This window comes from Mesocricetus auratus, unplaced genomic scaffold, assembly GCF_017639785.1.
Source record: "Mesocricetus auratus isolate SY011 unplaced genomic scaffold, BCM_Maur_2.0 Super-Scaffold_15014, whole genome shotgun sequence".
NCBI classification, from domain to species: Eukaryota; Metazoa; Chordata; class Mammalia; order Rodentia; family Cricetidae; genus Mesocricetus; species Mesocricetus auratus.
In genome coordinates this window covers 32363628-32378010 of record NW_024429186.1, presented here as the reverse complement: position 1 = coordinate 32378010, position 14383 = coordinate 32363628, and the positions used below count along the sequence as shown (strand labels likewise).

General features: G+C 46.0%; 1 protein-coding gene across 1 annotated transcript; it reads right to left on the bottom strand.

The window, feature by feature from the left end:
- Window positions 1–1684: 1684 nt before the first annotated feature.
- On the bottom strand, window positions 1685–14360 carry Npc2 (NPC intracellular cholesterol transporter 2). Its single transcript, XM_005086380.4, has 4 exons — window positions 14193–14360; window positions 7794–7901; window positions 5944–6116; window positions 1685–2403 (listed from the first exon to the last, which is right to left on the bottom strand). Exons 1-4 carry the CDS (start codon window positions 14272–14274, stop codon window positions 2317–2319), a joined length of 450 nt encoding a protein of 149 aa, XP_005086437.1. The 5' UTR covers window positions 14275–14360; the 3' UTR covers window positions 1685–2316.
- Window positions 14361–14383: the final 23 nt, after the last annotated feature.

Below are 14383 nucleotides of genomic sequence, written 5' to 3'. Positions count from 1 at the left end.
AGATTTTTTTTCCAATTTTTCTTTCACATGAGGGCAGAGGAGTATGAAATTTGGGTTTGGGAGCTGTTAACTTTTATGGAGCTGAAAAGGCAAGAAGAATATTTTAGGACCAGGAGTCAGCAAACACAGCCTAGCCCAGTGGCTCACGTGGACAAGCATGTAGATTACATGCATTGACTCATCTCACTTCGTACGCACTGCACTAACATTGTCCCTGGTCAGTGAATTCAGAAATCCAAACTGAAGCATGGAGAAATGAAATTTAAAGCTCACATTACAGCTGATTAATTGTCGGAGACAAAATTTAACCACAGGCAGTTGGAAGCAAAGACATCAGCAGGTAGCTGCTTTTGGAGCTGACATGACTCACAAAGTATCTACATGGGAAGACAGGGTGGGCTCAGTGTGAAAGGACACACAGAAGACATCAGATGGCACGGGGTGTGTGTGTGTGTGTGTGTTTGTGTGAACCGCTTGCCTTTAGTAACTTCATTACTGACCCACTGCTGCCCCCTGGTGGTTTGCCTGGGAAACTCACTAGTGAGGGAAGCCAGGGACCTAGTGCTGTTCAGATTCTATATATGGGGGCACACACCTGTTTGCCAGCACTTAGGAGGTAGAAGCAGGATGATCAGGAAGTCAAGGTTCTCTGATACATTATAAGTTCAAGGCCAGTCTGAGCTACACCAGATCCTGTCTCAAAAATTTTAAAAAAGTATGTGGATTTCATACAGCAAACTGAGACCCATGGCCATTCTTATTACTTCAATATTTAATCAGTGAACCATAATCTGCTATGACATTTCTTCTCTCTCTCTCCCCCTTGAGATTGGGTCCCATATAGCCCAGGCTGACCTTGAACTCATATACATGGGGTTGGTTTCAAAACTTTGCACCAGTCCTCCTGCCTTTCAGAGCTGAGATTATGGGTGTGGGCCGTCAAGCTTGGACTTGGGTGGGTGGGTAGGGGTGGGATCACGGGTTAAGTATACAGTTCAGGTTCACCTGGAGCTCAGGACCCTCCTGCCTCTTGTGGGCTAGGCCTAGTTCTTTATTTGAACAGGATCTCAATGTGCTGCTCAGGCTGGCTTGGAACTCACAACCCTCCTGCATCCTCAGAGCCACCACTTTTTACCTTTCCATTTCTAGGCTTTCCTATTAGGGTGGAGGATGTCCCAGTGGCCACTCCCCTTCACTCCTCTTCAGGTGTTGCTATTCATTAGGTCATGTTTGTTTGCTGCTCAGACATGCTTGAAGTAAGACTGTGTGCAGGCAGCAAAACGGAACAATGTCTCTTTCTTTTTCTTTTTTCCTTTTTTTTTTGTTTTTTTGTTTTTTTGGGACAGGGTTTCTCTGTTGCTTTGAAGCCTGTCCTGGAACTCTCTCTGTAGACCAGGTTGGCCTTGAACTCACAGAGATCCGCCTGTCTCTGACTCCCAAGAGTGCGGGGACTAAATGTGTGCGCCACCACCACTGCCCAGTCAATGTCACTTTCTACAGATACGATCTAGCTTGTGAGAAAGAAATTGGGGAAAAGGGCAGTTTCCACTGGGTGCCTGCCTGCTATGGACCTGTCTGGATGAACACAAATGCAAGAATGGCAAGTTAGTTTTTATCAGAAGGCTCCATCTCCAGTGCAGAGAGAGGATACAAGTTAATTCTACTGAAAAACAAAACAAGCACCTGCAAGCAAGTATGTCTTTAATGAAAACCACAGAAGAACAAGAAACAAGAGCTAGCCACAAAGAAACAGAACTAAAGCATCCAGAGCTAAGTTTCTGCTGCAGAACACCTCTCAGGCAGTCTCTGGACACTGGAGAGGTGGTCACTACTGTTGAAGCATCGGGGCTGAGGGTACCATCAAGACTCCGTAGACTGATTAGCCAGGTGCATGGGACTCAGGAGGCACTTATGAGACGAGGAACCTGTAGAGGTAATTAACCCCCAGCTAGAGGGGAGTCTCTCAGAAGCCATCCTTCACAGTGGATCCATAGCCCTGGGTCAAGTTATCTGACATCCTTAAGCAACCTCCTCCCGACCTGTGTGGTGGGGTCCACGACCTTAATCCAACAGCAAACAGTCATGGAAACTACTCTACTCCTGCCTCCCTCTTCCGTTCTGCGACCTCAACAAAGGCTATCGAGGGGGCAAGAGCTTGAGCTCTCAAGAGTAGGGTTGAGAGGCATAAAGTAGCAGTCTTGAAATCCTGTTCATCTTATGGCACCGGGTCAATTTCAGGTGTGACTTCTCTTCTGTTTCTTCCCTTCCCTCCAGTCATGGCCTCTCACCCCACACAGACACTGGGCAACGAAGAGTTTAGCCTCTGATCTCCACCGGGATCTCCCAGCAGAAGAGGTTTTGCTTTTTGTCATCTTGAAGTTCCCATTTCACCACCAGCTTTAACTGGAAAAAGAAAAGGAATTGGGGAAAATGAAACCAGGGCCTGACCTTTATCCATAATGACTTCAATATGCACCTTCAGTCCTAATTCATTCTTTCTTTTTTCTCTCTTTTTTACATTAACCATAGAATTTATTACAGGGCGGGAGAGCGAGAGAGGGGCTCCAGGCAAGAGAGACAAAGAGGGTAAGAGAAGAGAGAAGGGAGAAGAGAGAGCGAGGGGGAAGGGTGTAAGAGAGTGAAGGGGCCCCTAACTCTTTCCTTTTAAGTCATATCATCGTGCAGTCCGATTAGGATATGGCCACTATCTGGGGCCTTAAACTCCAAAGAATAAGTCAAGTTATACCTCACTGTTCATCCAATCTAGTCCAATTTATCAATGTAATTTTTTCAAGTATAATATTTCTTCCCTCTCTCGTCTTCCTTTATGTTTAATTTTTTTCTCAATTTTATGTGAATGAACACTTGTCTGAATGTATGTATATGCATTACTTGTATCTCTGGTACTGGAGTTACAAATGGTTGAGTTACTTCTTGGTGCTGGGAATTGAACCTGAGTCCTCGGAAAGAGCAGCCAGTGCTCTTAACTGCTGAGCCATCTCTTCAGCTCCCTTCTGTTTCTTTTTAAAGATACAGTCTTCATAGCTAATCTAGGCTTGAACTTACTATGTAGTATGGCCTGCAATTTGTGGCAATCCCTCTACATCAGTCCCCTGCATCCTGGGATTATAGATGGACTACCACACCTGTTATCAAATGCAACTCTAAAACCCTTCCTTCTCTTCTCTTCCTCCCTCCATTTGTTGAAACAGAGTTTTTGTTACACAGCTTTAGCTGAACCAGCACTTGCTATGTAACTCAGCCTGGCCTCAAACTTCTAGTCTTCCAGAGTGTTGAGATTACAGGTGTGCCTTACTGGGTGTCAAGATAGATCAGAGGCATGTAAATAGAGCCTTACAGTCTTTTAAAAAAATTTTAAATAGCTTCTCACTTATTCAGCAATCTTCTATAGCCTTTTCCACTTGAAGTATGAAAACAGAAAATAAAAGCTCTTAGATTCTTCAGTGTAAAGAAACTTTCTTGCTAGCTAGAAATGAAAATGCCAAAGCATGAAAGATGACCTAAGCAGTGGGTAGTAACCCCTTTGTGTGTGTGTGTGTGTGTGTGTGTGTGTGTGTGTGTTAGCGACTCTTTCCCAGGAATTACCTATGATCATTAGAAAACAGATATTTACATTACGATAGCAAAATTAGTTATGAAGTAGCAATGAAAATAATTTTATGGTTGGGGAGTCACCACAACATGAGGAAATATATTAAAGGGTTGTAGCATTAGGAAGGTTGAGAACCACTGGTCCAAAGGCATGTGTAATTGGATAATTTCAAGGACAACCACCCTGTGTAGCAAAAGAGTTTAAGTTAACTTCCTTGAACTGTTCCCCCCACCCCCACCCCTTTGGTCTCTCCTCTCCCAGACTGGGCTGGGACTCACTGTACAGCCTAGGATGTTTAGAATGCACATCAGTGCTGCCTCAGCTTTCCAAGAGCTAGGATTGCACAGGAGCCCACGCAGCTCTCATCTTAAGCTGATGACAGGAGCCCACGCAGCTCTCATCTTAAGCTGATGTGATTATAGATCTCATTTGAGGTCTTGACTGTGACTTGCTACGTTCAGACTTTGAGCTGTGTGGTTGCTGTTGTTTCTTGAGACAGTCTCACTTCTGCATTCCAGGCAGCCTGAACTCTGGAATTCACTAGATAGTCTAGTGTGGTGGAATATTATTTAACTTTGTAAAGGTGTGTTACATTTTTTTCTGCTGCTTTTGTTAACGATGCAAAGACGTGTTATATTTATTTGATTAAGTAAAATTAACCTGGGGTTGAGGAACAAGAAAAGGAGGAAAACGGATACTAGGGGCAGTCACCCAGTTAGCCACAAAGTAGAAAGGAAAGAAAAGATTTACAGAAATAGAGGTAGAAGCCCAGAGACAAAAGGTAGACAGGGTAACTTAAGAAAAGCTGTCTTGGGGCTGGAGAGATGGCCCAAAGGTTGAGAGCACTGAATGCTCTTCCAGAGGTCCTGAGTTCAATTCCCAGCAACCACATGGTGGCTCACAACCATCTATAATAAGATTTGGTGCCCTTTTCTGGCCTGCAGGCAGACATGGAGGCAGAATGCTGTATACGGAATAAATAAATCTAAAAAAACAAAAAAAGAAAAAAAAAAAAAAAGAAAAGTTGCCTAGAAACAAGCCACGCTAAGACCCGGCGTTTATAAACAAGAATAAGCCTCTGCGTGATTTATTTGGGAGCTGGATGGTGGGTTCCTAAAAGAGGAAAGAGTAAAAACAAACACCAATGACAATAGTCTGGGCTGGCCTTCAAGTTACAGCAATCCTCCTGTCTAAGCCTTCTAACTCAGAGATCCTCCTGTCTCTGCCTGCTGAATGCTGGGATTAAAGATGTGTATCAACATGCCTTTCTGTTTGTTTGTTTTGTTTTGTTTTTTGAGACAGGGTTTCTCTGTGGCTTTGGAGGCTGTCCTGGAACTAGCTCTTGTAGACCAGGCTGGTCTTGAACTCACAGAAATCTGCCTGCCTCTGCCTCCCGAGTGCTGGGATTAAAGGCGTGTGCCACCACCACCACCACCACCACCAGGCTTTTTTTTCCTTTTTTTTTTTTAAGATTTAATGAGCTGCCAGGACCTGCAGTGTATGAGTGTTTTGTCTGCAAGTATTTGAGCACCATGTGCATACTGCACCCTAGGAGACCAGAGAGGGCGTTGGATCCCCTAGAACCGGAGTTAGCCCTGAGCTGCCTGACAACAGCAGCTGGGAACCAACTTGGGTCCTTAGCAGAGCAGCAAGTACTCCTAGCTGCGGAGTGGCCTCTCTGGGCCTCGCCTCCTAATGGTAATAAAGTAGCTCTTTATGGGAAAAGAGCAATTGCTTTACTTCCTCCGTTTTGATCAGATTCCTCTCTAATGGTGAACCCTGCAGCACCATTCTGCCTGTCATCAGTTACTACCAGTTTTCCACTCAAACTGTCTTCACAATGTAACATTCCGGAAACAATAACATGCATGTTCTTGAGAACTTGGCTTTGTCTTCAAGATTTGTGTATGCTACTGTTTAACTTGGTGTTTAACCGCTTAAGGTGTTTTTCAAGCTAAATGCAAAGTACCTGCTGTGAGTCAGAGGGAACTCTGCTGCTGGCTAAGGTTGTAAACTTGCTAGCCACCTAAAACCTTTATGGTTTCCAACAACCCTTAAACCAGAGGTTCTCAACCTTCCTAATGCTGCCAGCCTTTATTTCAGTTCCTCATGCTGTGGTCACCCCCAACCATAAAATTATCTTCATTGCTGCTTCCTAACTGTAATTATGCCTATGGCTCCTCAAACCTATCTCCTCTCTCTCAGGCCTTTTCAGCTTCACCAGAAGCGAGAAGCCCTTTGCCCCAGTCCCTCCTCCTCCTCACTCCCAGCCTCCAGATCCAACCCAGCCCCGGGGGGGCTTCCGGTTCTATCAGGGAAAGCGCACTCACGGAGGGGTATTCACTCTTCACTGGCAGTTTATTCAGGTAGCTGTAGGTCTTGTCTTTCTGGATGGGGCATTTGATTCCAGATTTGCAACCGTCGGGCTCAGGAATCGGGAAGAAGACAGGGAGTCCTGCCAGTATGCCGTACACTGCGGCGGAGCTGTTCTCCGACTGAGTGCCTGGGAAGTCAGAGTCGACGGTGAAGGTGCTTGTGTATTTGCAAATTCTAAGTCAAGTTGTCAAATACATTCTCAAATGCTAGAATGCCTATAGCAGCAGATCAGAAAGCCTCTTCATCCCAATATCTCCGTTTTATGGGTCACCGGTAGTACCCAGCCCTGGGGCACGTGATAAAGGAGCTGATTTCTTTCCTTGCTCCCATCAAGGGAATCAGGCTACCTGGACAAATAACCTTATCTCCCAGGACCACTGGCTTCTGTCAGAGTGTGCTGTTCAGTTTTAAATACCACGGGCTAGCTCGGCAGCGACAGGTAATCCTTTTTATACTGTGTTAAGATTAAAAGAACCGTTCACGTCTCGGTCCCTTTAGTTTCCACACTGAAGACAGGAAGGAGGGATAAAGTGTTATCAGATCAGGGCAACTAGTTATTACAGTTCTCAGGCAGGAGTGAAGGGAATCTAAAGAGACCACTGTGCTCTTCCCTCCAACTACCAGGCTAGTGAGACAATGTGCCCCAAGGAATTGGAACTCCCCCTAGAATTCCACGCCCGCCCGTGGTGTCAGTAAAAAAAGGAACTTGCCATGCGGGCAAGTCACAGGGTTCTAGCAACATGGAGACAGGCCTGGGCTGAGCTAACACATTAACACCTTGACCAGGCCTCTTGCCTTCTATTTAACCTAACCCACCTCAACTCTACCGCCTGGAAGAGCTCTTGGTTTGTTCCTCTTCCCAGTGTGGCTACGCTGAGTAAGTTCCCTTTCTCTGCATTTCACTCTTACCAGATCCCTGGAACTGGAGTTACAGACTGTTATGTGGGAGATCCGGACTGAACCTGAATCCTCTCAATTGTGCTGAAACTCAGGACTAGAGAAGGGAGCCTCTGCAGCTGCTTGGGCTCCTTAGGAGACTTCAGATTTTATTCTTTTTTGAAATAGGGTTTCTTAGCTTAGCTCTGGCTGACCTCTGTAGATCCTCTGCCTGCTGAGTGCTGGGATTAAAGGTGTGACCCTTTTCTAAGGCCCACTATCAGGGAGACGCCACCTCCCATGATGCTCCCTCAGCCTTGTCAACAGACAGAAAGTGGCCCTTCAGTTTTTTTGTGTAAGAGCATGTGTGAGTGTTTGTGTGTGAACACAGCCCAAGGCTGCTCACAGGCTCATGATTCGTCCCCTGCAGCCTGGCTTGACTGAACGTCATGCAGAATGTTAGGATTTCTGTCTGTCCTTTCTTCACCTCCCTGCTGTCTCAGTCATGCTTCTAGGACCCACTGTACTGGAACCCAGTTGAGAAAGGTGTCTTGGGACAGTTGTGGCCCTGGGGGATCCCTGCTGAGAGACATCACACAGGACCAGAGAGGACGCTCTCACATAGTCCTGACTCACAGCTAAGGCTGCACAGCTCCTAGCTCTTAAGTCACCCTTTTCATACATTGTGAAACTACTACAGGAGATTCTCCTCTCCCTACTTGTATCCAGAACTCAGGTTTCCTTTCAGAATGTGATGAGTAATGGAGAGTTATGAACCCAGATACTGTCCAGGCCATCGTAAACTCTAGCTTTGTGCAAGTCAGGGAGGAGGCCGGCAAATTCTCGCAGTCAAGCTATGGTCCCCTACATCCCTAAGCTCCTTCCAACGCCTCACATTTACTTTATGGTAGAAGTCACATTTACTTACTGCTAGTGAAAGTGACATTGACACTGTAAGACTGGCCTTTGTGTAGCTCACAGGGCTGGGTGGGACATGGGCTCACATTCACTTCCTTTATAAGTCCGACCTTAGAACCTGCAAAAAAGAAAAGTGATTTGAGTAGGAGGAAAACAGCATCCCCGAGGCTGCCGGTCCCTCATGGGGAGGTGTGCTCATGGGGAGGTGTGTTCCTTTCTTGGCGTACTTCTTTTCTTCTGACTGTGTTCCTGAGGTGCACACTTTAGGACAAAGGCAGGGATTCGGGGCCAGGTAGACAGATGGCTCAATAGGTAAAGCTCTGGCCACATGGTGTGAGGCCCCACATTTGAATCCCCAGAACCTACATAAAGTCAGATGTGGCAGTGTGCATTTGCATTTGTGTTCTTACAGAGATGAAGGTAGGATGCAGCCAGCATAGCGGCAGAGACCCTATCTCAAACAAGGCAGAAGGCAAGGACCCACATCTGAGGCCTCCTCTTATCTCTATATGTGCACGCCTACAGGTACATCATACCCCACCCCTCAAACTCACACACACACACACACACACACACACACACACACACACACACCCATCAAGTTGAGAATTTTGGTACTGCTAAAATCAATCCTATAAATTGAATGAAAAGCTAGTTCATTTCCTGGCAAAGAGAATACTAATATTTGTCAAATTAAGAAATATAGTTGAGGCTGGGCGTTGGTGGCGCATGCCTTTAATCCCAGCACTAGGGAGGCAGAAGCAGGCGGATCTCTGTGAGTTGGAGGCCAGGCTGGCCTCCAAAACAGAGAAACCCTGTCTCGTAAAAACAAAAACAAACAAACAAACAAAAATATATATATATAGTTGAGAATGGTCTCAACTATATATAGTGAACATGGGTTCACACACAGTATTAAAGGACTGTATTTTTAAAAAAAGCCAGGTGTGGTGGCACACATCTATAACTATAGCACTTGGGAGGCAGAGGCAGGTGAATCTCTTGTGAGTTCCAGGACAGCCAGAGCTATACAGAGAAACACTGTCTTGAAAAGCAAAACAAACAAAAAGATCTAAATGCTCTTAGATACTTGTCTTACTTTTTCTCTTTCTCTCCCCCTTTTTTGTAGGGGTACTGGGGATTGAACTCGGGGATCTTCATATCTTGTCTTGAATTTCTTTTTTTTTATTAATTTATTGTGTGTGTCTGTGTACATGCATATATTTTGAAGCGCATGTGTGAAGGTCAGAGGACAGTCTTTAAGAGTTGCTTCTCAGCCGGGTGGTGGTGGTGTACAACTTTAATCCCAGAACTCAGAGGCAGAGGCAGGCAGATCTCTGTGAGTTCTAGACCAGTCTGGTCTACAGAGAGAGTTCGAGGACAGTCAAGGCTACAAAGAGAAACCCTGCCTCAAAAAACAAAAACAAAACAAAAAGAAATAAACAGTTGTGTTAGTGGTCTGGTTAGTCAATCTTGGTTTTTTAAATCAGTGGTATCTAAAATCTGCTGTCTTATAGAACTTAAGAGGAACCACCATGTCAATCCTCAAGAGAAGAACAGCCCTGAAGAGAGGGAACAGTTCCCTCCTTGAAGCTGAAGTTCTCCACAGCACTTCTGCTTTCCTGGCAGTCACTCTCCAGGGCAGAGTACCACCTAAGAGGCCCACTTAGCATCATAAAGCACTCTGGCTCTAACAGGCAGAACCTCAAATCTTGACTAAGTCATTAAACTATGACTTTTCCCAGAACCAAACAGAGGAAGAGGAAACCAGAGGTCAAGATCTTTATAGTTCCAAAAACCACTCAGGGCCCGGGCCTGGTACTTGCAGTTCTCGAACAGCTGAGGCAGGAGGAGTACAGGTGGAGGCCAGCCTTGTTCCAAACAGACATACAGACAGACAAACAATAAACAAACTTGGGTCCCAAGCAGGGCCAATTCACTCAGTCAAAATGGAAGCCATGGCAACCGCACTAACTGCTACACTAACCATCCTGGTAGAAGAGAAGGCATTTGGAAGAGATACCGTGTTATTAGACTACTGATACGATGGACCCGGACAGTGTGTGTGTGTGTGTGTGTGTGTGCGTGCGTGCGTGCGTGCGTGCGTGCGTGCGTGCGTGTGTGTGTGTGTGTGAGTGTGACACCTTGGTGCTAGCCACATGAGAGGTCTGCTTCCCCAGGAAGAGATTTCACAGTTCCAACAACTTGTCAGACTACCTTGTAGGATAGACCTGAGCTGATTACCTTATTATTCATCTCTCCTGCCCTTGATTTAAATATGAACCTATTATCAGTGCCCTGAAGATTGACTGGTGGTTCCTCTTTGACTGTATGTTCTTCTTTCCAATCTGAACACACTGAATAAACGCCTTTCTCGGCTTCTCAATATTACTTACTCTCTTCAAAAAAAAATTTTAAGGTCTATTTATTTATATTTTTGAGACAAGGTTTATCTACATAGCTTTGGCTGTCCTGGAACTCACGCTGTAGACCAGGCTAGCCTGCCTCTGCTTCCTGAGAGCTGCCACCACCTCCTGGCTAGGTTTATTTATTTTTTGTGTGTGACTGTGTTGCCTACACATATGTATATACACATGGTGCCCATGGAGGTCAGAAGAGGGCACTGGATCCCCTGAACTATGGATGGTTGTGAGTCACCACGAGGGTGCTGGGAACCGAACCAGAATCCTCTGGAAGAGCAACAAGTGCCCCAAGTCACTGAGCCATACCTCAGGCCCCTTTACTTGTCCCTTTCGGCCGAGCACACATCTAGCAACACTAGTAACAGTACTAGTTACCAGTTACGAGTACTCTATCTCAGATTTCTTTCCCTCTCTAGCAAAATGACTAGGCTAAGGGCTGCACAGTTGCTGGAAATAATATACTTGTAAACACTACTTATGTTTAAACAAATAATAGAAACACAAAGGTAATTCAAGCCCCTGACACTGATGGGAGAAGGAGCAGACAGCCTGGCATTAGTGCCCACGACAGGGTAGGTTGGTTAGCAGCCACTTTAACTGAACGATGGACTTAGGCCTATCACCTGGGTTTGAAGCCTTACTAGTTTACCGGCTTACTGTGTAGCTTCAGGGCAAGACACTTAACATCTGGAGCTGTCTTAAGGGTAATGAGCCAACATATCTACAGATCTGGAACTCAGTGGCACTGACTATAATTACCATTATTTCTGGATTCAGTCCATGAACTAAAACAGCTGCTCCTGGGAGGGTAAGACAGGCCTCCTCTGGCATGAAAGCTAAGTGTCTCACCAAGTGTTCATGGACAAAAATAATGCTTGCAGCCAGTAGTATCGACTCCTGTTGTCTTGAAAGCAGGATGAAGATAGTAGGCAAATTACAAGTTGAGACTGCATGCCAGCTATGTGGTTCCCAGATTAGCTGACGACTGACTGTTCATGAAAAATGAAATGACAAAGTGAATGCCCTTGACTCTGCCTACCTTGGAAGGGTGTCTTGAATTCTCTCTGTCGTTGAGCTGATTGACTAGTTAGTCCCTGGGGGTCTGTAAATGACACCTTGCACTGTCTCCCAGCTTGCCTGCACGCTGTACACACCCTTGGCACCCTCTGCCTCCATCCCATGATTGGTGTACAGGAAAAATAAAGTTGAAAGTCCGGTGCTCCTGTCAATGCTTCAGCACCCAGCTCTACCTGCTTCTTCTTCATATTTGGGTCACGTGATCTCATGGGATCAAAGGAAAGGGTACTTAGAGTTCTTATGTGCAGTTCGTTTTTTTCTGCCCCCTGACAAGAGGTTCCCGGACTTCAAATGCCAATGGAACAAACCCCTCAGCTCCCACTGCAAATATTGCGAAAGTAGTGCACGAGCCTCCATGTCTCGACTGACACATGTCTCTGTGCCAGAAGGTAGGCACAGAATGGAATGCAAAGTCTTCTTATTTGGGTCCTGAAATTTTTACCTTGTATTTCCTAATTCACAATCTGTCATGGGAACCACCCTAACCCCTTTCTTTCAAGCTCCCTAGGCCTGAGAGACAGCCCAGCAAGTAAAAGTGCTTGCTACCAAGGCTGACAATTCCCATAACCCACAGGGAGGAAGGGGAGAACCGATTCCTATGAGTTGTCCTCTGACCTTCACATGTATGCTATGCATGTGTGGGCCCTCCTACATACATACACATGAATAAATAAAATACAAAAAACAAGTTGTTCCCAAAGGTATATCCAGTCTTTAAAAAAATGTAAGCATGGTGGTACATGATATTGATCCCAGCACTTCTTAATGTAGAGGCAGGCAGATCTTTGTGAGTTCAGGCTGGCCCAACAAAGCTGTCTCAAACAAACACAAATCACTAACAACAATGAAAATACTGAAGTTCAAAGTGGTTCATAGAGACTTATCAATCTCCTGCTTCGTAGCTGTAGGATTTTAGGGAAGTTAGTCTATGTGCTTTGGTTTCCTTCCTGTGAAATAGATGGTGAAGAATGAGTTAATAAAATTAATACAGTGCCTTCATCCAAGTGTTGGTCCTAAGGCTGACAAAAGATGGGTGGGAGGGAATATCTCTGTGGATAAAGTGCTTGTCTTGCAAGCAGAAGACTGGAATTCAGTTCTCAGAATCCACACAAAATGCCAGATAGTCATGGTGAACACGCACTCAGGAGGCAGAGTCAGCCTGGTCTACAGAGCAAGTTCCAGGACAGCCAGAGCTACACAAAGAAACCCTGTCTCGAACAAACAAAAAAGCCACTTATGGCACACACACATAGAGGACCACAGGGCTGCCTGTCGAGCCAACCTAGACTAACTGGTGAGCCCCAGGCCAATGAGACATCACGCCTCAAAAGCCTCAAAAGGAGTAGACGGTGTTCTTAAGGCTGACACCTGAGGGGTTGTACTCTGGCTGCCACATGCTTGGGTACACATGAACACACACATTAAAAATAAAAATTAAATGTTTAGCAGAGGGAAAAGCAGTACTTTGAAGAAACAGCCACTTCTGGCTAGTCTCCTAGTTTAGTGAAACGACATCTGTGAAGCATTACCAGGCATCGGTCCTCGTAGTCAATCCAGTTTTACAAGCCCACCTTTGCCTCAACAGGAGTTTTGAGAACATTAAAAACAGTATTAATTCCCTTACTCTTTCAGTAAGTATTTATTGAGTAGTTACTATCACTGGATACTGGCTACAAGGAAGCATATTTAACTTGGTTCCTCATTCAGTCATGTGACTTTGGGAAGGTTTACGTAATCTACCCCACCCCCACCTCCTCAATTAGGGTTGTCTGAGTATGTGCCTGTGCCTGTGAGTGCTGGTACTTGAGGAGGCCTGAGGCATTGGGCTCCCTGGAGTTGGAGATACACCAAGTTCTGAGCTACCTGACATGGATGCTGGGAACAGAACTCTAGCCTTCTGGAACAGTGGGCACTCTTAACCACTGAGCCATTTCTCCAACCCTACCTAACAACTCTTAATTCAATGACTCATTGTGACCTCCGGGGTTCCCTTCTGCTCATATATTTTACAAAATCAATTTTTGTCTTTCATTTATCGCTGGCCTTTCCACCTCTAACACCCCAACACTCCCACGCCAATTGCTCCAGCAATTTATTGTATAGGCTTGACGGGATAAACGCGGGATTTCTACCCTGTTATATTTTCCAACAAAGAGTCCAGTGGCAGCATTGGGAGGGAGTTAGGTGTCACAAGGTATCACTAGAAATCGCGAAATTCGTTAGCCCAAAGGTAACCCTACTCTGTAAAAGTATAAATTACGGGGAGAACTGGATTTTGTCTTGTCACCAAGAAAAAGGGGGGAAAAAAGCTTTGAAGGCCAAACTGGGCTACGAAGTGAGACTGACTGCCTCATAGCCCGCATCCCAACCAAAGAGAAGACTTCAAAGGAACAAAGGGGAAAGACTAATGAAGACACACGGAGTAAATCAAAAGACGCTCTCCCCGCCCATCTCCTCAATCCGTGTTGCATGCAGACCCGCTGTCTACCCTATTGTTTTATTCTTTGCTTTTATTTATGCATTTATTTATTTTTTTCCAGACAGGTCTCACTACACAGCCCAGGCTAGCCTTGACTCGCAACCCTCCTCTCTCCACCGCCTCGAGTGGTGCGACTACATGCGGGTTTGATTGATGTCCACCCAACAAACTTTAGAGAACTTCAGCACAAGGTTTGCCTTGAGAGTGTACAGATTACCACAAAACACGCGTTGCAAGGAGATGCAAGGAGACACAAAGTTGTGCGGGGATTGGGGGTAGTGTTGGAGTGTTAAGTTTCATCAAGGCTGGTGGTACCTTCGGACCCAGCCCAGCCCAGCCCGTTCCACCCTGGGTCGGCGGCTGAGCCTCCACGTTCTAGGAACCCGCCCAACCCAGCCCACGGGTCTCCTCGAGTGGGCTCAGGGCTCACCGCAGTCCTTGAAGCGCAGGGGCTCGGCCTGGGTGGCGGCGACAAGCGCCAGCAGTAGGATCGTGGCAGCCAGGGAACTCATCGTGGATAAGAAGGCTCCGCGGTCTAGGAAGGAAAATGCAGGGGCGGCAGTCACAAGATAAACTTGTCACGGCGGACCGAGGGAGGAGCCGGATCAGTCCACTTATGAC